The following is a 23,887-nucleotide window of genomic DNA, read 5'->3' on the forward strand; positions in this document are numbered from 1 at the left end:
GTACCCACCCCCGCCCCACCGTGGCAGCATTTTGCATCATAGAGTACAACATCACAACCAAGATATTGGCATCGATACACCCACTGGTCTTTTTCTGATGTTCCCAGTTCGACTTGTACCATTTATTTGTTTAGTTCTGTATGTGGATGTAGGTTACTGTACCTACCACCACAGTCAAGATCCTGAAGGGCTCCGTTGCCATAGTGACCACCACAGTCGAGATCCTGAACAGCTTCGTCGCAGTAGTGATGTCTCATGTGGTCCTTTAGGAATCACACTCCCCCGACTGCCAACCACTAATATGTTGTTGCTGTTAGGTGCGGCCCAGTTGGTTCTGACTCGTAGCAACCCTGTGTACAACAGAACGAAATGCTGCCCAGTCCTGTGCTGGCCTCATAAACGTTGTTGTATCTGAGCCCGTAAGAACTGCTTTTAACTGCCCTGATGTAGCTCCAAATCGCAGCTTGGGTCCTCTACTCTGGATATCTTCATTGTTTTCTTCCCTTGGCACCTTTTGGCCTGTCCCGCCAGATCCCCTCACCGTTTCAAGGAGCAAGTTCATAAAGGTGGCCTGGGAACACTGATATTTTGTGCTGATATTGGTACCTTAAGCGTAGCTCGTCAGACGTGCCTCCTCCACTTGGCTCAAGTTCTACTCCTGATGAGCAAAGGGGCTGGGAGCAAGGTGGACAAGTGGTGGGCTCAGGGTGCTGAGGCAGCCCCTCTGGGGACCCGGGTACCCTGGAGGGTGGGTCTGGGCTTGTTGATGTGGGTGCTTGCCCTCTTCCCTGCAGGAGACACTTGTGGACTACAGTAGCCCAGGCAGGTACCCAGACATAAGTGGGGCAAATCTTCTGGAGCAAATTAGGTTCTTGGGAGGGCAACGAGGATGAGGCAGGAGGAGCTGGTTCTGAACATGGTGGCCACGTGGAAGGGTGTGAAGGCGTGGTGTTTGCAGGAAGTATGAGTTACACACACAGTGAAGGTATCAAAGGCCAGGGGTGTGGTGCTTGTTGGGCCCGTTGTGGAGAGCAGCCTTGGGGCCATCATCACAGTGCCCCCTCCTTAAAGCCGTGCCACACAATAAAGGGGCAACGGAAACAACCCAGATAGCGACTCGGAAAAATTCCCTCAGATTCCTCCCACTGAGGATCTCTGTTTAAATCTGCCCAATTTCGTCCCAGAAACCTGGCAGCCAAGACCTTGAACTTCAGGCTGGGGTCGCCCACTGACAGTTCGACTGCTAATCCTCACCCGGCAGACTCTGCCTGTTTAGTGAAGTGGGCAGTCAGTCCACTTGTGGCAGAGCACGCAGGGCCTTGCTGCAGCTCAGCCCCGTGTACCGGGTCAGGCTGATGCCCAGCACTCCTCATGCACAGCCCCTGCTCCCTGCGGACCCCGGAATCTTGACCGTGGGGTTGATGTCTAAATGGGGTTCTCTGGGGAGATGGTGAGTGGTTTCTGTGCAGGGATTATTTTCTATTTTCTGGTGGAGCGGGGAGGCGAGGGAGAAGGCTTCTAGTCATGTGGCTAGAAAAGTCGCAGCCCCAGACTAAGGGTTTGGGGTGTCTGGGTGGAATCCTGGGGGGCATGGAGGGGCAGGAGGCAATGCTGTGGGTCCCAGACCCGGAAGCCATAGGATTTCTTCACTGTCAGACCCGTTTTATGAGATCAGTGGGGGCTCAGCACACGCAGGACAGTGGGAACAAAGCCCAAAAGGGGCTGGCATAAGGCCAGCAGGTGGACACAGGCCTAGCTGGGATCTGGCACTCTTGGTGAGTGCTGCGTGGATGAGCACGATGTGGCCGCTGGGACTCAGGCAGACTGGGCAGCTAAATCTGGCCGCCTAGTCCAGCCTTCTCCTGCTCCTCCTCTAGTTTTTATTTTGGGGTAGGTCTCCCGGAAGAGTTTTCAGGAATGATGCTCTCAGTCTTGAACCCTGAACCTGTGATGACCACAAAACTCTAGTAAAGTATCTCCGTTTTCCTGACAAGGAAATCACACACCATTGTGCAGTCTGTATTTCCAATGTCATAAAACATGCAGGTTCTTAGGACTGCACTCCGACCCGAGTGATGGAGGTCTGAGGGATGGGGGCAGTGGGCTGAGTGCAGCCTGGGGTGGGGAGCCCCTGCCCAGCCGAACCAGCCATCTCAGGGGGTATCCCAGGGATCCCGGCCCAGTGGGGCCAACAATCTTGGGGGGCATCGCAGCTGAGCCAACCATCTTGGGGGGTGTCACAGCCAGGACCAACCATCTTGGAGGGTGTCACAGCCAGATCTACCATTTCCAGGGTTGTCCCAGCCAGGCTGACCATCTTGGAGGGGTCTCACCAAGGGCTAACCATCTCAGGGGGCATCCCAGGGGCCCCTGCCCAGCCAAGCTGACCCTCTCAGGGGGTGTCCACAGGGACTCACCTTTGGGTTGAGCAAAGGCAATCTTTACACCCAGTTCCCTGGCTCCTGTTGGAATGCTGAGATCTTAGCAGTGTGTGCAGAGTCTCCCCGATGGTGTTGCAGCCCCCCAGCACAGGCCTTCAGGAATCTGTGCTGCATCTCCCCCACACTGTCGTCTTCATACTGATGGAGCCTCCTCTCCTCACCCTCGGAAAAAACACAGCACTACCCCACCCACCCAGTAGTGAGCACTGCAAAATTGGGACTTGGCTTGTTCCTGGAGGCTCCGGGCAACCACTTAACCCCTGTGACCGTGGGGACGGAGGCCAGGGGCCCAGTGTACGGCCCTTCCTTTAATCAGCAGGAAACACCGCCTTCCCCTCCGAAGCGGTTTGCTCGGCCAGTAAATTAAACCTGCCCAGAGAGCGTGATTTTCCTGCCGTATGTGAGGGTTTGGGGAAGTGTGATTCAGGCAAGAAAACAAGTGGCTGAGATGAATGTGCTCTGGATGGGGACCGTCCCCACGTTCAGCCCTAGCTGAGCAGGCTAAAACCACCTCCCGGATTCCCAATTGTCCTGGAAGCAAAAGTATCCACAGCCCCGAGGAATTAAGGAAGCGCATTGTCAGGAGCCCAGCTTCCAACCTGATTTTGTTTGCGAGCTCTGTGCAGTTCCAGTTTTCAAATAATAAGGTGGCACGTTAATTACCCCCCCCCCCACTTCACCTTTCTGCCGCGCTCATGCAGTCATGGGCAGGCATGTGGGGGTGGGCTTTCACCCCGAAACAGCTCCAGCTCTTTGAGAGAAGGGAACAACAGCTGCAGCTCTGTTGCTACATTTCTCAAAGGATCCCACAAGTCAATTAAAAAGGAACCGTTGGCCACTTAAAACATAATAATTACTTCTGTGAATGCTGCTAAATTAAATAAGTGTTATCCCCATGCATTTTTTTTTTTTTTCATGACTTTGGTTTCTTTTGAAAGGAAACATTTTGTGACTTCTCGAGCTGACCTGTTTGCAAGGCAGCGGGAGGAATCCAAAGTCATTTTTCTGGTACTTACTTGTTCATTCAACCCCTGGAGGCTTCGGTTTCACATCAGGGAGCAGACAGTTGGGAGGGGGATGGACGACAAAGGCCAGAATGACCACAGCTTCGAGTCACTTTCACAGGTTTTCAAAGCAGGGATGGAAGGCCCGAGTGAGAGTGGGGCAGGCCATCGGTGTCCCGTTCCTGGCAGCACCTCACACCTCCTGTCCCTGTCCTTTTATGCCTCCTTGCTCTTTCCCTACTCTTTTTTTATAATTGTGATGAAATTCACATAATATCAAATTAACCCTTTTAAGTGGATGATTCAGTTGTATTGAGTACTTTCAACCACCTTGTGCTACCATCACCTCCATCGAGTTCCAAAACATTTTCTTTATCCCCAGAGGAAACATGTACCCACTAACAGTCACTCCCTAGCCCCCTGCCCCACACCCCTGGCCCACCACTGGTCTATTCTATGTCTCTATGGATTTGCCTATTCTGATATCTCATATCAATGGAATCCTGCAAGATGTGTTTTGTGTTTGGCTTGTTATTCAGCATGATGTTTTCAAGCTTCATCCATGTTGTAGCTTGTATCACGGGGAAACAACCCAAGTGTCTATCAGCCTGTGAATGGATAAATACCATGTGGTTTATCCACACAATAAAATATTACTCAGCCATAAAGAGAATTTCCTTGCTTTTCATGGCTGAGTAGTATTCCACTGTGTGGCTAGACCACATTGTGTTTATCCATTCATCAGCTGATGGGCACTTGGGCTGTTCCTACCTTTTGGTTCTGTGACTCAGGCTGCAGTGAACATGCATGGGAGGTACTTGCTGGAACACCTGTCTTCAAGTGCTTCCTGGTATCTGCCATGGAGCAGAGTTGCTACTCTTACTTTTTGGCCTGCTTTTTTCTCTTCTTACTCCTCCCTGGGCCCACATTTTATCATCTCCTCTGTGCCCCAGGTTGTTGCTCTTTTTGCTAGCTGCCAGGAGTCAGTCTGGTATATTTTTGAGCGGCTCTATCTTGGCATCAACCATCTCTTAGGACTGACCCCAAAGAAAGGCCCATCCCAGACTACCAAGCTGGGGCCCCTTGTGCTCAGCCCCACACCCTGTAACCCTCTGAGTTCGACATTCATAACCTCAGTAGGCCTCTGTCCTCGTCAGCCAAGGAACTTCCAGAAGCCCTCCTCAGGGCCTGGTTGACCCCACAGAGCTGCCCGACCGGCTGGGGTGCTGGGGAGCAGCATGGAGCAAAACTTGACAGAAACCCAAAATGAGTCAGTTTCCACGTTCTCTGAAGTCCTCCCAAGAACTTTGGGTATGTTTTAGTTCTGTGATTTCCAAGGCTACAGACTCAAACTAAAATGGGTCAGGACCAAGTATTTCACCACTGGTCCTGGGATTGGATGCTGGCTGCAACAGCTTCACACTTTGTCCACAGACTTGAGGTGCAGGCAGCTTTCTCCCTGGCTCTCCCAAGGCAGAAGATGCAAACATACCTTTAAGCTGCTGCAGGAAGTACGCTGAGTGCCTTCCCCCTTGGGGGCTCATCTTCCAGCACTCTGTCGCGGCAATGTTCTGTTGCGATCCGTCGAGTTTTCGATGACTGACTTTCGGAAGTAGATCTTCCAGCCTTTCTTCTGAGTCACCTCTGGGTGACCTGGCAGGCTAGGAATGTACTACATTTCTTTGTAAACTTGAAATGTTGTTGTTAGATGTCATCGAGTTGGCGCCAACTCATAGCATCTTGTGTACAACAGCAGGAAACTTTGCCTGGTCCTGCACCATCTTCAGGATTATTGGTACGCTCAAACTCATTGTCTGAGCCACTGTGTATTTTGAATGCCTTCCGAGGTAGGGGGCTCATCTTCCAGCACTGTATTGGACAATGTTGTGTTGGGATCCGTAAGTTTTTCATTGGCTAATTTTCACAAGTAGATCACAAGGCCTTTCTTACTAGTCTGTCTTAATCTGGAAGCCCTGCTGAAACCTGCCCACTATAAGTGACCCTGCTGGTGTTTGAAATCCTGGTGGCATAGCTTCCAGCATCACAGCAACACACAAGCTACCACAAGAGGACAAACGGACAGGTGGGGGGTAGGCAAAGGCAGTGGGGAGACAGAGAAAACTTGGCTGTGCTGGGAGCAGCTATACATGTTGGAATCTAAAGAAGCTGTGTAGAATCTTGTCCTGGGGACCCTTTAACATACAGAAACTGCTGCTTTGTTCAGAGCGGGGCAGGGGTGGCATTGCCTGGGGCAGGAGTGTTGGGCCGGTCACTTGTGGACCTCTGAGTGCCCTTGGTTCCTATCATGACCCATGTGCCAGAGTGTCCCTGTGCATCACTCACTGGGCAAGGGTTTGCTGCTGCAGAGCCTAAGACGCTGTATTGTTCCCCTCAGGTGACGGCGACATTGTAAATAACATGTACGAGCCCGACCCGGACCTCTTGGCTGGTGAGAGTGCTGAGGACGAGACAGAAGACAGCATCATGTCCCCTATCCCCATGGGGCCACCCTCCCCCTTTCCCACCAGCGAGGACTTCACCCCCAAGGAGGGCTCACCCTACGAGGCCCCCGTCTACATTCCCGAGGACATTCCGATCCCTCCTGACTTCGAGCTCCGTGAATCCTCCATCCCGGGGGCCGGCCTGGGCATCTGGGCCAAGAAGAAGATGGAAGTCGGGGAGCGGTTTGGCCCCTACGTGGTAGCGCCGCGGACCACGCTGAAGGAGACCGACTTTGGATGGGAGGTGAGCATTCAGTAAGAGCGTGATTGATCACAGCCATTTATCTTGTGTGCCATCTGTTTATAGAGCTGGCCTGAGCAGCCACTGCCCGAGGCTGACGCCCGGGCGGAGAGAGCGTTCGAATGTCACATTTCCCAGGCTTATTTTATCTCACGGCTTACATTACGCGACTCAGAAAACATTGGCGGTCCTGGTGGACGCCTGTCAGCCCCCAGGGCTGCGCCGGCTCTCTTCCCGGAAATGTGTCTTTAATGAGCTCTTGTCTTCAGACATCCACGCTGCTGGCCGGGCGGGTCGGAGGTGCTAAGATTGTAATACAAGGGAACGGGAGATGGAACCGATGTCCCGAGAACAGGGGCATGGCTCGGGGAAAGTTTCTGTCCACGGGGCTTCACTCCCGGCCTTGAGCAGCCTGGGGCTGCTTCTAGAAGATTCCCGCTGGCTGTGCTGCTCCCAGATGCCCTGGGTCATTCTGCCCACTGTGCCTAGGTCACACGGTTTTCTAAGAGGTTTCCATAGAACCCTGGAGGGCCAGTTCTAGGATGTGCGCAGGATACAACATCACATCTTGCTGTTTAAATTCCCCTAATGAGTCCTGGTGGCCTGGATGGTTCTGGAACCCATGTGGGTTGACCTGCCACAAGGCAGAACTGGAAGGGGAGGCTCATTAGGTGAGAGGGTGCTGCTGTCTCTGCAAGCTTCCCCCAGGATGGCTCAGAGCAGGGCCTCAGAGGTGTCCAGATCTGGCCGTGCGGGATCCTCAGCCCCAATGTTTTAGCCACTGGGACTGAAAGGCCCCCACAATCATGCCTCCTGATTGGTGCTGTCCTTCTTGCCCGCCCCACACAGCCCATTCCCAGTAGTATTTTTGGCAGGGACCCTGCTGAGGCAGAAAAGGCAGACGCAAACCTAGATTCCTCCTGGGTGTTTCACAGCTTTCCGAAAGTGTTTGGGTTGAGGTCAGTTCCAGGAAGGAGCAAATATCCCAAGGAGAGAAGAGGAGCCTGAGGGCTGGACACTATTCCCTCGCAGTGTGGGGTTGAGGAGTGAGCATCGGGGGCAGGGCAGGCATCCTGGGTCTGGTCCTGTCACCTCTCCCAACCTTTAGGTGGCTTTGGAAAAGTTCCCAAGCTATTCTGTGTTTCGGTGTTCTGCGTAGGAAAAAAACCCATTGCCGCCAAGTCGATTCAGACTTATAGCTACCCTATAGGACAGAGTAGAACTGCCCCATAAGGTTTCCAAGAGCACCTGGTAGATTCAAACTGCCGACCTTTTGGTTAGCAGCTATAGCACTTAACCGCATGCCACCAGGGTTTCCACTCTATATACAGTGAGGAGAAAATTCAGGTCTGTCTTTCATGTCCCTCACAACGTTTTATGGTTTTCCAAAATTGCTCTCTGATACCTAAGCCTCTCCTAGAGATGTGAATGCACCAGTACATTTCCTCTTTGGGATCCTTGGAGGCCTTGAAACCACCAGTGTCCCCTGAGCACCCTTTTAAGCCCCTCCCAGAGACATCGAGGAGGCCCTGGTGTGTTAATGTGTGTCTTGGCGGTGGCAGAGGGCTGTCCACAGTCCCCACAGAACTGGGACCGTCTCCCTGTCATGGAGGCAGGGTGGGGTCTCTAAAGGGCATGTCCCTGGGTCCCTGAGCACAGGCATCTCTGAACTTTCCAGCAGGCCAGGTGACATGTGGTCTGTGATAGCACCAGGAGGCTTATAAGGCTCAGGGTCACGGACACAGGAGATCCAGGAGCTTCCCACCTGAAGGCCTGGCTTCCAGCCACAGGCCCGGCCATGATGGGCTCAAAGCTCTAGAACTGGCCAACTGAGTGAATGGGTAGGCCAGTCAGAGTTCAAGATAGTCCAACAAGGTGGGTGTCATAGCTCAGCAAACAGGCGTGAGCAAGCCAGGTGTGCTCCCTCCCGGCCTGAGAGTCACTTCAGAACAGATTGGCCAGGGGTTTGGGAGCAAATGAGGCTAGAAGGAGAGAGAGTTTACAGCCACAGCCCTTCCGTGGGTGTGTCAGCCCTCTTTTATGGCCCATAGGGTGGTGCCTTATGGGACCAAGGAAAGCATTTCTCAAACACCGTGACAGGTAAGTGTTTTTGGCTGTGAAAATGAAATTGGCTTTGCAAAAGCGTCCTATCTGGCCCTTCCACTCCTGGTTGTGCAGGAGAGGAATTTAAGGGTGTGAGTCTGAGGCTCAGAAAGGCCTGGGACAATTTAATCAGTAGCTGGCTTTTAGATGTAAAGGGTAAACGGACCTACAGGTAGCACCTGTGACAACCTTGAGCTGACTTTGCTCCTGTCTGCTCTGATACACAGTTCTGTTTGCTTTTTTTGAAGAAATGGCCCATATCGCCAGAGCTTACCGGTGCCAGGCCTGGTGCGGGTGGGCTGTGGCTATTATCTGCCATGCTGTTGACTTTTTGATATTATTTATTCTCGGTGTACGTGCGAGAACATTCTTGTGCTGTAGCAAGCCTCAGATTTCTGCAGCGGGCTTTGTTCTGTGAGCATGACCTGACAGCTACCTTTTATGTCGGCACTTAGAAATATTTGCCTTCTATCCAACGCCCTCAAATAGTACTACAGATGCACCCCAACATTTTCTCACAAGACGGTGTTTTCTCTGAGAGTTCAGGCCCTGATTACCTGCCTTTGTGTCCATCCTTGAGCTTTGTTTTCTCAGGTAGGGTCGGGAACAGTGGTGTTGTCGTTGTGATTGGGAGCCAAGGGCGGGATTGGGAAGATGCCGCCGAGGAGGAAGCAGACACCCCAAAGTTCGGGTTGAACCCACTTTTGCCTGGAGTAAACTATTAAGGCGAGTTTTGTTCTTCTTCGGTTTGGGCCTTCAAGGCAGGAAAAGCAATAGTCTTTGCTCTTAAGCAGCCTTACTGGAATCTTCCACGTGTTTCTAAAAAGAGATTATTACCGTTTGGCTTTGTTGTCTGCCTTTTCGTGGTAGACAGGCAGTTTGGGAGAGAGAAGTGGCTCACTGTTGCCCTTTTTAGTTAGCAGTAGTCCTTGGTTTTGCACCAACGTGTCTTATCTTCTTATCTCTGCAGACAAAGGCCTAGAGATTAGGAATGGAAGCCCAGGCACGGGGCTCCAATGCCCCTGGTCTTTTGCGTGGTTCTGAGAAAGTACGGGGCCTCCTATTAACCCCTAACACTAACAAGGTGGGCCTAACCATCCAAACCAATTCCGTCTGTGTTTCTTCGAAGACATTCTCCCTGGGCCTTCTGGGAGCTTGGTCAAAGGCGACAAGCTATAGTTAGCTGCCTTCAAGTCGGCCCTGACTCATGGCAACCCTATGCACAATGGAGGGAAATGCTGCCTGGTCCTGCGGCATTCCCCTGATGAGTTGGGGGTCAGACTGCTGCAATCTGTAGGGTTTTCACTGGCTGATTTTCAGAAGCGAATCACCAGGCCTTTCTTCCTACTCTGTCTTAATCTGGAAGCTCCGCTGAAACCTGTTCAGCATCACAGCAACAGACAAGCCTCCACTGATAGATGGGTGGTGGCTGTGCATGAAGGTGCATTCACTGGGAATCGAACCTGGGTCTCCTGTATGGAAGATGAGAAATTCTACCACTGAAGCACCACTGCCCTCAAGGCAGGCGTTGGGATATACAAAATACAGTTAGTCACCAACTTACAACAGGGCTGTGGGTTCTGTTCCAACGACGCCATCGTCAGTCAGTTCTGATGTAAGTCAAATACCTCGTTTTTTTCAGTTTTCATTATTATTGCCTTTTATTATCACATCTTTATAAATCTTTAGTTGTCTCGGGGGTTGAAAACATTACATATAACCTGAGATATATTTTAATACAGAATACGTAGGAAAATACACACATCCATAAAAAAATAATAACTCCTCTTGTGGAAGGTTCTGGATCATGTGAATTATCCCTGGGAACGGGGATGGCATTTCTAGTCAGAAAATTAGTGAGAGTTGCCTGTATGGTCCTTGTACGTACTGAAATATTGTATGTAGTACGTATTGCTAACAATAAGGTATACCAAAAAAAAGAAAAACAGACAGTCATAAGTGCAGTTTGTCATAATTTGAATACGTCGCAAGTTGGGGACTACCTGTAACTAACGACAGTGTCCATGAGCTGATATACGTGATAGCAGAGGAAGCTGGGTCACCTCGAGGACTGAGTGAGCCTCTCTGGTGGTCACAGGCTGGCCCAGGAAACACACGAATCAGTATGATCTTATAACATGCATATGTTGTACGTGGTGGTACAGTGGTTAGTAATTCGGCTGCTAACCAAAAGGTCAGCAGTTCAGATCCACCAGCCACTCCTTGGAAACCCTATGAGGCAGTTCTACTGTGTTCTGTAGGGTCATTAAAATGAGTTGGAATCGACTCGATGGCAACGGGTTTGGTTTTTTTTGGTTTATATATATATATACTATAAAATATGTATTCTGAACTTTATATGTATAAGTATATACATAGATATAAACATATATACATATACACACACGTGCACATATCTATAGAGAGAGATAGATATATATATCTATATCTACAGAGTCTGTGGGTGACAAATGGTTAAGTACTTGGTTCCTAACTGAAGGGTTGAAAGTTGGAGTCTACCCAGAGGGTCCTCAGGAGAAAGGGCTGGTGATCTACTTCCAAAAAATCAGCCACTGACAATTCTGTGGAGCACAGTTCTACTCTGACACACGTGGGGGCCTCATGAGTTGGAGTCGACTCGACAGCACCTGCTTGGTCTGGTGATGTATATAGCTGTTCACGCTCGCACCGGTAACTGCGTTTTATAAATCAGAGCAAGTTGATTTTACTATAATTTACCTGACCCTCATTTCCTGGAAGACATCAGGTAATGGCATTTTGGCAAAGGTGAAAAGAATTAAATCTCGCGAGAATGGACCTGTAATCTCTGTGGCCTCGCGGGGGTGGGGGCGGGGGCGGGGAGGGGGCCAGGAGCTCAGGGTTTCTGGCCGTGCAGGGGGCATGGTTCCTCCGCTGAGTCTGGGGTTGAGTGTGGGCAGAGAAGTAGACCAGCAGGGACCCCGCCCAGGCACAAGGATAGGCGAACTTCGAGGACAGGTTGGAAATAACAGTTAAACTAATTATTCACATTGTCATTTAGGGACCCCATAGAAACACTTTTCTTTCTACTCTTAAAATTCTCCTTCTGGACGATTCAGTAGAAATAAGACAGAGAGGTCCTGCTTACTTTGGCCTTTTGGTGTAACAAGAGACATGGGGCCTGGTCAACATGTGTGGTTTGCGGGTGACTTGGCCCCCAATTCTGGGCATGCTGGAAGGGCCCTGGGCCAAGGGAAGATCTCTTCTGGCGTCCACACACAGAGCCAGCATGGGACTCTCCATGTGACCAGAGGGAGCTGGCAGGCTCTGGGAGGCAGCTCTGACCTTCAGGTGTAAGGTCGTGGGCATGCTTCTTGCACCAGGAAATTTCCTTCAGCAAAACAGAGCACACCAGTCCGAGGCAGGGGGGAGACGGGGAAGGACAAGTTGCCTCCTTCCCAGGTTCATTTATTTTAAGTCTTTCCCTCCTCCCTGGGCTGATCTGGGAATGCTGTGCTTTCCCTCATTCCTCCCCATGCTCCTCGCTGAATTGTGTTGTTAGCTGCCACTGACTTGGCCCGCACTCATGGTGGCCCCATGGCTGCCTGGTCCTGCACCATTCCGTAATCACTTACAGATCAAAACATTGTAATCCATAGAGTTTTCATTGGCTGCTTTTTGGCAATAGCTTGCCAGAACTTTCTTTCTAGCCCATCTTAGTCTAGAAGCCCTGCTGAAACCTGTTCGGCATCATTAGCAACAAGCAAGCCTCCGCAGACAGATGGGTGGCGGCTGTACACGAGGTGAACTGACTGGGAATGAAACCCAGGTCTCCCATGTGGTGGGTGAGAATTCTACCACTGGACCACCACTGCCCCCCATGCACATATTTGAGAACATTTAAGGGCTCCAAGCCTCAATATTCCTGGGTGCTTGGGGCAGGCCAGGGAGAGATGCATTTTCACTTTGGAAGAAAACACACCCCAGGCCAGATATCCCTCTTCTCCAGAGCTGACCACCAAGTCTGCGGAGCGAGAGAGAGGGGAGACACGTGGAAGCCATCTGCGTACCTTCCGGGAGGGCTCCCCCTGAACGCCCGCCCTCTCCCTGGCAGCGCCAAGCTCATACTTTCCCCCTTACACTCCGCCTGCTGCCAGAACACACCCACCTGCCCAGGATAAATCACCCCCTGATTGCATCTTATTGCCCTTGGGGTCTGAAAAAGCAATGGTTCTCATCATTTGTTGAGTAAATCATGACATTTATCACCGTGCTGTTTATTTTGCTAATTGAGAGATGCTGTGAGTGGCAGCCCAGAGGGACCCAGGGCAGGGAAACTCCTATGGAAGGCCACCTGCCCTAGTGGCTCCCAGACTTGGCACTATGGCTTCGGGGATGGTGGGGCCTGCATTGCCCAGCACCCCATGCGACCACAGCGGGGTCTGTATTCACTGTCCCTGTTTGCGGCTGGCCATTCCCTCTTTGGGACTGTTCTTCCTGTCCCCTCCACCTGAGAAGCCTGTCCAGGGCCAGCCTCATCTGCATCCTCCCCCAAAGCCCCTGCTACCCCTTGTCTAGTCCATGGCTCTGGCCTCCCAGATGTCCCCTCCCTTAGTGTACACCTGTACCCAGATACCCTCCACCTGCCTGTCCCTCAGGGCAGGGACCCAGTCCCAGGCCCCTACCACTGCAGGGTCTAACCCAGGCAGGGAATACCCCTGCGGGACCCCGAGGGAGGAGGCCAGGAGCAATTTCCACACCCATGTCCTCAGTTGTCAAGCAGAGGAGCGTCCTCGGCACACCCTGTCTTCTCCCAGAGTTTCCCCCATGCTGAGAGTGGCGCCCAACGCCTAATGGGCACTCAGAAGTGTGGTGCTAGAGAAAAATATTGAACACACCGTGGACTGCCAGGAGAATGAACAAATCAGGCTTGGAGGAAATACAACTGGAATGCTCCTTAGAAACAAGGATGGTGAGCCTTCAGGTGGCTTACTTTGGACATGTCTTCAGGAAAGACCTGTTGCTAGAAAAGGACATCATGGCTGGTAAAGTAGAGGGTGAATGGGCTCAAACATACCAACGATCATGAAAGAGGCGCAGGACTAGGCAATGTTTTGTCCTGTTGTTCATACGGTCACTGTGAGTCAGAGCCGACTCCACACAAACAGCTCAATCTAAGAAGGTGGGTAGAAAACATTAATGTGAATTGAAGAATTACTCTGTGATGACCCCACCATGGCATCACTGTTGCTGCTTATCAGTGTCTGTGCTCACCTGTCCAGTCAACAAATGGGCTGTGTCTGCTGGTTCTGTACCAGGACCTGCAGAGGCTCCGGGGCCACAGGAGAAAATAGCCCTGGGCCCCCAGTGGCTCCAGCCCTCAGTCACACCACCCCAAGCTGGTTCTGTGGGGCTCTGGGTTCCCCTGGAGGCCTTGGTGAGGCTGGAGGAGGACCAGCACCCACTGGCTGCCCTGGACTATAAACAGCCACGAGGCCCAAAGGCCCCGGTGCAGGGAGACAGTGGGTAGTGGGTGGAAGCCCCACTAGCCCTGTGATCTCTAAGTCTGGGGAGCTTCTGTAAATTTAATTTGAAATTATTATCCACAGCCCCTATCTGGAAGATAGGCAGATGTCCAAGATAGACCATCTCCCTGTGGGCGTGCTCGTCCACCACATCTGTCCCAAAAGAAGTGATGCTTTTCTTTTCCCAGGTAGGGGCCCAACAGACTTAAAATTAGAAGCGGACGTCTAGAGGTCTGACAAGGGTCCTAGGTGACAGGATCCCAGTGGGACCAGGGCAGCCCCGTCAACATCCAGTTCCTGGAGGCACGTGGGTGGGATTGCAGCAGAAGCTCTGTGCCTAGCATTCTCCTGAACGGACCACCAAGAGGGATTTTTCAAAAAATTTTTTATTCTGGTAAAATATATATTATTGTTGTTAGGTGCCACGGAGTCAATTCTGACTCATAGCAACCCATGTGACATTCCAACTCATCCTACCAAGAGGGATTTTTCTAAAAATTCTTATTCTGGTAAAATACGTGTTGTTGTTAGGTGACACTGAGTCAATTCCGACTCATAGCAACCACGTGACAGAACTGCCCCATAGGTTTCCTTGGCTGTAATTTTTACAGGAGCAGATCCCCAGGTCTTTGTCCCATGGAGGCACTGGGTGGGTTTGAACTGCCAACCTTTTGGTTAGCAGCCACTGTGCCACTAGGGCTCCTTGGTAAAATATATATAACATAAAGTTTGTCATTTTCATCATTTTAGGTATACAATTCGGTGGCATTAAGGACGTATACCAGGTTGTGGTATCATTGCCAATATCTATTTGCAGATGTTTTCCATCACCCTAAATAGAAGCTCGGCATCCCTTCAGCAATAATGCTCTACTCCCGTCCACCAGTCTCTGGTAACCGCTGATAAACCCCCATGCATTTCCCTGTTATAGATATTTCATATGAGTAGGGTAATGCAATATTTAATATTTGTCCTTTTGTGATTGATTTACTTAGCATAATATTTTTACTTAGCGTAGTTTCAAGGTTCATACATCGTAACATGTATCAGGACTTCATTTCTATTTCGGGCTGAGTAATAAATATCCCATTGTATGGGTAGTCTGCAATGTGTGTATCCATTCATCTGTGGAGGGACACTTGGGTTCTTTCCACCTTTTGGCCATTTTGAAGAGTGCTGCTGGGAACACTGATGTACAGGTGCCTGTTTGCGTGTCTGCTTTCAATTCTTTCGGGCACATACCTAGGCGTAGAATTGCTAGTTCTATATGACCCAGCAATTCTACGCCCAGGTATGTGCCCGAAAGAGTTGAAAGAAGAAACACAAACATATAGCAGTTCTAGGAAACCCTGGTGGCATAGTAGTTAAGTGCTATGGCTGCTAACCAAAGGGTCAGCAGTTCGAATCTGCCAGGTGCTCCTTGGAAACTCTATGGGGCAGTTCTACTCGACAGCACTGGGTTTGGTTTGGTTTTTGGCATGGTAGTTCTATGTTTCACTTTTTGAGGGACCACCCAAACTGCTTTCCCCACCATTTTACATTTCCATCAGCGCCATTTTACCTTCCCACCAACAAGGAACTGCACCATTTTACATTCCCACCAGCAATGAACAAGGGTTCCAGTTTCTCCACGTCCTCACTAACACTTGTTAGTTTCCGTTTTTCTGATAACAGCCATCCCAGTGGGGAAAAGTGGAGGGTCTTTATAGGTACTGTGATGCCCGCAAAAAAGCGCAGCTCAGTGCCCAGCTTCTCCAAGTCCCCAGAGAAGATACTGAGTCTGCGGGTGAAACCAGGTGAAGCCAGGTGGGAGGAGCAATGGGCAGATTTCTCGAGAGGGTTCCTAGAGTGCAGCTGGTTCCCCTGATGCGGCTGACCCCGCCACACCCCTCACTGCCCACGGCTAGCCCGGGGGAACATCACCCCCAGATTCAGGGGCTCTGTGGGGAGAGGTCTCAGTTGGGAGGGGGCTTAGTGAAGAGGGGGCTCCCTTCTGTCCCCTGTACTCACCCCTCCTCACACACACTAACTCTCATCACCCTCCTATCTCCTCCTGAAGGACTCATCACATTCAGTATTAACCCAGGGCACCCTCAGGTACCATTTGTATGAGCACCACCCCCACACACTCATGCTTTTTGCAGAAAACCCCAGGAGGGGGCTTCCACCTCCACAGGCTGTAGGTAGTCGGTGTCTGCCCTGCCTAGCTCTGGCTGCTTTGGGGGTCTGGCCTCTGTGTGCCAGTTGGGGCAGCTGGTGGGAAAGCTTCTCCTGGGATTCCTTGGTGAATTTCTAACCCAGAAGGAAATAGAGAGAACCTTCCAGGCTCTGGATTATTTACCAGCTTAGGGAGCTAGAGGAAACCCTTGGAGCCAACCCTTCCATCCTACCCTGTGCATTTCTGGCAGCGGGAGCACTCCCTTTGTGTTTTGGTGGGCTGTCTCTTGCCCCCCAAGGGACTTGGGCAGGGGGCTATGCGTGAGAGGACAGGAGATCAGAGTAAGGGTCTTCCATTCCATGGGTGTGATAACAGTGGGCTTGATGCTGGTGCTGGGGGACACGTGAGTTTGGGGCTCATCTGGGCTCAGACAGGTTGAACCCTGTTATCACCAAGTGTCACCTCCCTTCCAGGATGGAACTGTCTAGGCACTTGGAAATCTGCTCCAATCCTTCCTAGTCCTTCAGCAGAATGACCAAATAAGAATGCAGGAGCAAGGACAGACACATGGCGTTAGCGCATCACCACAGAGGCAGCCTGCACTGCGGTCCACAGGCTGGCAGCGTCCATGTCCCTGGGAGCCTGTGATAACGTGGGGGCCCCCAGACCTGCAGAGTCGGCGTCTGCATTTGAACACTGATGAGAGAAAGACAGGGTGGGGCAGTGACAGTCAGCCCAGGAAAGGGCGGCTGCCGGGTTTTTGGAAAGCATGAAGGTCGCTGAATGTCCCCTGGCATCGTCCTTGAGCTCCCTGACCCTGGGCTGACCTCCTGGGTGCTGGGCTCCCGCCCAGCCCAGAGGGAAGAGGGCAGCCAGCTCCCACCATACCAGCTTCTCCATTCCCCAGGAGGCCAGGAGGCACCGCCAAGCCAAACATGCTGGGAACACCGGGTGGCCTCCTCTTCCGGAAAGAGGAGCTTGTCCTCCAGAAAAACACAGATGGTGCCCAAGGACTGGGTTTGGAGCCACAGGTGTTCCATGTTGCCACCAGCCCTCCCGTTGTGAAGTGGAGCTTTTGGGTCCTGGTCACCTGGCCAGCACGTGGGTGCTCCTCTGTGCCCTGAAGCATGAATACCCGTGAGGAGACCAGGAGACCACGGCCACAGCCAGCACTGCCAAGCCCAAGAGGACCTCAAGGTGCCAGACGGTGGGCAGCTTCTGCAGTGAGGTGACAGGCGGTTCTGAGAAGTGGGTCCCCAGCATGGGCAGGAGGGGCGAGACTCCTGAACCCCATAATTTCTACACAGTTTTGCAAAGAAATTTGCTTTGGAAGTTAGTTCATTTTTTTCTTCACTGACATGGCTGTTTGTACAGGTCATTCAGGTGCTTCCTCATGTCTGAGGCTTGAGGGCAGATCTCTTGGTCTGGGGTTCTGATGTGGCTGCACCTGGGACACCCGCAGTGTTGGAAATGTGGGTGCCTGGGTGCCACCCCTGGGTACTGGGACTATCCCGGGTCAGGATTGACATTCCTCATCCCTAGAAATCCGCCAGTCCTGGGTAAATGAGGATGGTCAGCCACCCCACCTGAGCACCGGACTTTTCAAAAGCACCAGGTGATTCTAATCCAGGTGCACTCTAGGTTGAGCACAATCAATCTAGAAGGAAAGAGGTAGACTCCTCTTCAGTCCCCTGACTCCTGCCCCAAATTGGACGGTGGGGAAAGGACATAAGAGGAAAGAGGGGCTGACAGGCAAGTTTTCTACGAAAACCGTCATCCCATTTTCTAGATGTTTCATCCACCCTGGGGCTAAGGGAGAAGCCCTTAGAAAGGATTATTCCGGACTGATTTTTTTGAAAATATTTTTATTTGACTCTATCTACATCTCTCCTACCCCCACCCCGCCGCCATGGCTGTGATTTTTTTTTTTGGAAGTAGATCACCAGGCGATTCTTCCAAGGTGCCTCTGGGTAGATTTGAACCGCTGACCTTTCAGTTAGTAGCCAAGCACTTAACTGCTTGGACCGCCAGGGACCCCTTAGAACTGATTGTTGAGTGCATTTAATTATGCAGCAGAAGATGCTGCTATTGTGGTCGGCATCATCCCCGGAGCTGCCGCAGGGAAGGCCCAGGTGCCGGCATCCACCATCTGTACCACACACACACTCACACATGGATCACACGCTCTCACATTCTCCCAGACTCGGTCACACCCATTTACTCCCAGACACACAATGTGCCCACACTCTTCCACATGCACCGCTTTCAAACACAGATCTATATATGCACACACCTTCCCGCTCACACACTCGGGAACACTCACACTCATACTCACTCACACATTCACATCCACACATGCTCACACATGCGCAATTACTCTTGCACGCTCACACTTGCTCACACTCTTGAAACTCCAACATGCTCACACTCATGAATACTCTCACACACTCACCCACACGACCACACGCTCGTGCACACCCACACATGCTCACACTCACTCACAGTCATACCCACACATTCATACACAGAGTACCTCCCCCCCAGCGGCAAAAGTCCTTTTGCCCATCATCCCCCACATGGGACCATATTTTTGCTCTTAGAAGGATCTTATTATTTTTTATTCTTTTAATTCTAAGATGCTGCTAGGTCTGGGGCAGGGCAGGGCTAAAAATAGGAAGGCTCAAGTGTGCAGCTTCCTGCTGGCCTGCCATAGCTGCCCGTGGAGGGCTGGGTGCTCACAGCCCCAGATGTTACCATCTGAAAGCCAGGACTCTTTCCTCACTGCGCTTTCCCTCTCCAGCACCAGCATGCACGTTCCAGAGCTTTTCTTGGTAGCATCCGTCTCCTCTAGGGGATCCTTGAAGCCCTGTGAACCCCGACCTGGAGCCTTGCTCTGCTCGTCCTTCTTCTGTGTGTGGCTTGTTGGTCCTTACCTCAGGGCTGCTCCGCCCTCTGTCTGGAATGTTTAGCTTAGGCCAAAAAACATTGCAGGGCTTTTGTCCTGATGATTTTGTGAATGTTTTTATCAAGTCAGGCCCCAACTCATAGGACCCCACGCACAATGGAACAAAATGTTGTCAAGTCCTGTCCCACCTCCATGACCTGTTGCAGAGCGGACCATTGCGATCCATAGGGTTTTCACTGGCTGATTTTTGGAAATATATTGCCAGGCCTTTCTTCCTAACCCTCTCAGTCTGAAAGCTCTGCTGAAACCTGTCCAGCATCACAGCAACACGCAGGCCTCCACTGACAGATGGGTGGTGGCTGCACATGAGGGGCATCAAAGCGTCCCACTGTCAGTGTGCAGCTAAGGGATATTCCCAAAGTCGGCACCCAGTGGGAGCAGCACCCTTTCCCAAGACATCAAATAGGACTCCTGAGTCAAAGAGAGACATCTCCCCTCCTTATGTGTATTGTGGGGGTCTGGAGATGGACAGAACCACAAGAGCGAGCTCACTTATCAAGGAACATCAAGCAAAGGAATGAAAGAATTGAGCCCCAAACCCTTGCCCACTTCTCCTCAACACCATGGCATTGGGGCCAGACGTTTTCAGCCCAAGAATGCCGTGAAATCCGGCACTATCTTGGGCCCAGCCCCACTGCGCGGGTATATAAGGAATTTTAGAAAAAAGGAGAGAGAATGACTAAGAATACCTCACTGACTGTCTCTCTATTTCCTTAAGGGGTAATAACTCAGCCGCAACCCAGCGGAGGGTACTTTCTTTAAATAGAGCGTTCTGATTCACAAGCGAAAAAGGAAATAAATATTTTCTCTTCAGATTCGAGAGACGGCCATGAATACCAACCTCTTAAATGGTATTTTGCAGTCCACATCTCACAGACACACACACTCACACCCCCAGACAACCAGAAACCCACCCAACTCAAGATCGGGTTGCTTGTGAACCAGAGATGGGAAAATAGCGTTGGATTGTCAGAGGAAGCCCAGAAGGAGGGAGGTGGTTTCTCCTGCCAGGGCTTCAGCTCAGCTGTCCCCTGGGGCTCTCTGGGCTCAGCCCGCCTCTGGCTCCTGGAAGACAGCCTCTGAGAACAAAGGTGCTTCTCACCTCCCTCCCTCCTTTCCTCCCTTTCTCCTATCTCACTTCCCTCCTTCTTTCCTTTCTCCTTCCTTCTTCCCTCCTTCCCTTCCTCTCTCTCTTTTTCTTTTCTTCCCCCCTCCCTCTGTCCTTCTCTCCCTCTCTCCTTTCCTCCTTCTGTCTCTCTCTCTCTCTTTCTCTCAAGGGAACTGACCGATAAGGACCATACATTAAGTGAATATTAACAAAGGCACCGTGATTCTGTGTCTGGCCATGATTTGAGCATCTGGGGCTGTCTGGCCTGGGCACTGGCACTTGTCTGGGGGAAAGGCCCAACCTTAGCTGAGCGCCTGCTGTGCATCCGGCTGTGCCAGGCTCTCTCGACTTCGAGCCCTCTTGGTGTCCTGTGGTTTGGTCATGGCTGTCTTCATTTTGCTGAGAGGAAGCAAGCTATGCAGGTGGGGAGAAACGGCTCCAGGTCTTGAAGTCAGGCGGTACAGGATCACGTGCTCAGGGCTGCTTGCTTCCTGGGGCAGGTAGGGGACAGGGTGGAGAGATGAGGCTGGAGCAGTGAAGGGCGAGTGGGCAGGACGCCGTGGTGACCAGGCCACAGGCCAGCGGAGTACAGCTTAGGTCCAGATCCTGGTTTTACCCATCCTGACAGCCTGACCCAGGGCTCTGCTTTCCTCCAAAAGCTGTGGCATCCTCATTCATAAAGTGGCCCCCAAAGCCAGCCCCCAGTGAGCACTTCGGCAGAGCCTGCATGGAATTGACACACATCACGCGGTTACCATTTTTGTTTTCGATAGCAGATTCTCTGGACCCAGAGCTCTGTATCAGCCCAGGGTTGCCTGGCCGTTGGGTCAGGGGCCACAGAAGATAGAGGTGTGGCCAAGAGGGGCCACTCAGACCTATGGGGCACACAGTCAGCATTGCCCCAGGCCAGAAGGGCACCTTTGACCTGCCCCCTGAGACCTTGGAGGGTACCACTGCATGCGAGGATGACCTCCTGCACTTTCAAATATAGACCCCTGGGCCCCACCCCACCTGCTAGATTGGAATCCCCTGGGTAGGGCCTGGAAATCTGCATTGTAATGAGCACTTGAAGGATGTGCCCTCTGCTCCCCAGTCCACAGACAGCAGAGTCCAACCACTCTGCCAGGCTTGCCTGCTCCTCTGTGCTGCCCTGGCATCAGGCGTTGTATGGGCTCGGCCATCTTCCAGGTGAGGGTGTATTCTCAGGAGATTACACCTTGGCATCAGTAAGGCATGGGTAACACACACTTACATGCTCGCCAAGGGCAGCAGCCCACAGGATTGCCCACCTGCAAGATAGTCCACCTGAGGGACCGTCCACCTGTGGGATGGTCCACATGTGGGATGGTCCACCTGCGGGGCAGTCCACCTGAGAAATAGCCCACCTGTGAGACACTCCACCTGTGGGACAGTCCACCTGTGAGATGGTCCACCTGTGAGATGGTCCACCTGTCGGGCAGTCCACATGCAGGATGGTCCACAGGACAGTCTACCTGTGGGATGGTCCACCTGTGGGACTGTTGTTACCTGCTAGACAGTCCACTTGCCAGATGGTCCACAGGACAGTCCACCCATGGGACTGTTTATGGAACTGGCCACCTGCCAGGGGGTCCACCTGTGGACCATCACCTGTGGGAGAGTCCACCTGCATGCAGCCTGTGTGCTGAGCCCTTTCCTGCTCTCCTGTACTCAGACACAGTCCAGCTTGGTGGCTGGGCCAGGTGCTCACATCCCCTCTGTCCCTACTGGACACCGAGCAAGTGAGCACTGAGATGCGTTAGGGGTTTGTTCTGATCAAGGGCAGTGGCATCCAGTGGGCCAGACCAACCACAGGCTGCATCTTCCAGGATGACAGGCTCCTCTGTGTGAGCAGTTAAGGCCCCATGGGGAATGCCCTGCACATTGTAGTCATCCATGCTTCACCCACCGTTCTGTTCACATTGTTTAAAACAAACACATGTAAAATGGCCCAAAATGGCCATTTTCCATCAGTCTCCAGGCGCATATCCCACACCAATGCTGTCTTCTCCTCTGACAAGGTGGGTGTGGAGGCCACGCCCCTATCTCAGAAACAAACTTGAGCATGGGGTCCACACCTACCTTGGTGCTCTGCACTCCTGTGTGAATATTGCAGGCAGGACGGCTAAGACGTGGCTCCTGGTGGAAGCGGGAAGGCAGGGGAGCCCACCTTGATAGCTGTAGGTCTGGAGCTAAAATCCCAAATGACCGTGTTTCCAGGTACTTGGCTGGGTCTGCCATCACCCACAGTCACCTGCCCTCAACCATCATCACCCACCATCACCCACCTTCACCCACTGTCACAAACCATCACCCTCCTTCACCTACCTGAACCTTCCATTACCCGCCATTACTCACTATCACCCCATCACCTGCCATCACCCACCTTCACCCACCATCACCCGCCATCACCCACCTTCACCCACCCTCACCCGCCATCACCCACCCTCACCCCCCCTCACCTACTGTTACCTGCTGTCACCGCTGTCTGGAGGACCTTGCCAGCCATAAGCGGCAATGTGGGGAGCACTCCTGGTTCTGTACTGCTGTCTGTCTGCCCCGCTGTGCCTCCAGCTCAGGCATACAGGGCAAGGGCAGGATTCCTGCCCCGCAGTCCCTTTGTCTGGCTGGCGGAGGTGTGCCTCTTCCTTCTGGCTGAAGCGCAGTTTAATTGTGCGTCCCATTGTGTCGCCCCTGTTCAATCATGTTCACAAATACCTACATCCACTCCTTTCCCATTTAGGTCTTTCTGAAGTCCATTCTGCCTTATCAGCACAGCCATTTCACGAGCAGAGCTAAGATTTCTGCCATTTAGGTCCAGGGCATTGTCTGTGGCGGCGGCAGCTGAGATAAACCCTCACCCAGAACAAAGTCGGAATGACCTCTTACAAGTAGATGCAGCCTTGCTTCCCTCCAGGCTAATTTATCAGCCTCAGTCTCAGCCCCTCGCTCAGCAGAAGCCGGAAGGGGTGCTGGGAAGAGCAGACCGAGGGGATTAGGATGCCTGGCCGGACTTCACTGTCAACAGGCCCCTCTCGATGCGCTGGGATATAGTGGTAAACGGCTGTAGGAGATGGACAAGCTCACCCTCGGGCAGGGAGACACAGCCAGGTATTGTGCAAAGAGGGCAAGTGTCTTCCTATCTTAGAGCCTGGGTGAGGTGGCCAGGCCCCTCCTCTGGCCTCCCTCCTCACTCCTAGCTTCCTTCACGGTTAAAATAAAATCCAAGCCAGTCTGAAAATAAATACAAAATAATGACAGTGAAGTGACCAACCAGTTGCCGTGGAGTTGACGCCGAATCATGGCAATCCCAAGTGTGTCACGGTAGAACTGTGTTCCATAGAGTTTTCAAATGGCTGGTTTTTTTTTTTTTTTTTTTTTTGAATGAGCAAGTATCAAAGATTTTACTCAATTAAGGAACGAGTTTCATAAGCATGCAAAGCTGGACAATGAAAAAGGAAGACCAAAGAATTGATGCCTTCGAATTGTGGTGTTGGTAAAGAACATTGACTATACCATGGACTGCCAGAAGAGAGAACATATCTGTCTTAGAAGAAGCGCAGCCAGAATGCTCCTTAGAAGTGAGAACGGTGAGACTTTGTCTCCATGTACTTTGGACACGTTATCAGGAGGAACATATTGCTGGAAAAAGACATCATGTTTGGTAAAGTAGAGGGTCAGCAAAAAGAAGAGACCTTCAGTGAGATGGATTGACACAGTAGCTGCAACAGTGAGCTCAAGCATATCAGCGATTGTGAGGATGGTGCAGGACCTGGCAACGTTTCCCTCTGTCTTTTTACGTAAGGTTGCTATGAGTTGGAGTCCACTCAATGGCAACTAACAA

General features: G+C 51.8%; 1 protein-coding gene across 1 annotated transcript in view; it reads left to right on the top strand.

Annotated features, from left to right (window-relative positions):
• Positions 1-23,887, top strand: part of PRDM16 (PR/SET domain 16) — a 446,538-nt gene that overhangs the window by 125,959 nt on the left and 296,692 nt on the right. Inside the window, exon 2 of the mRNA XM_064281129.1 lies at positions 5,841-6,190. Within this exon, the coding sequence (XP_064137199.1) occupies positions 5,841-6,190 (350 nt within the window). The remainder of the gene's footprint in view (positions 1-5,840; positions 6,191-23,887) is intronic.

This window comes from Loxodonta africana, chromosome 3, assembly GCF_030014295.1.
Source record: "Loxodonta africana isolate mLoxAfr1 chromosome 3, mLoxAfr1.hap2, whole genome shotgun sequence".
Taxonomy (NCBI): domain Eukaryota; kingdom Metazoa; phylum Chordata; class Mammalia; order Proboscidea; family Elephantidae; genus Loxodonta; species Loxodonta africana.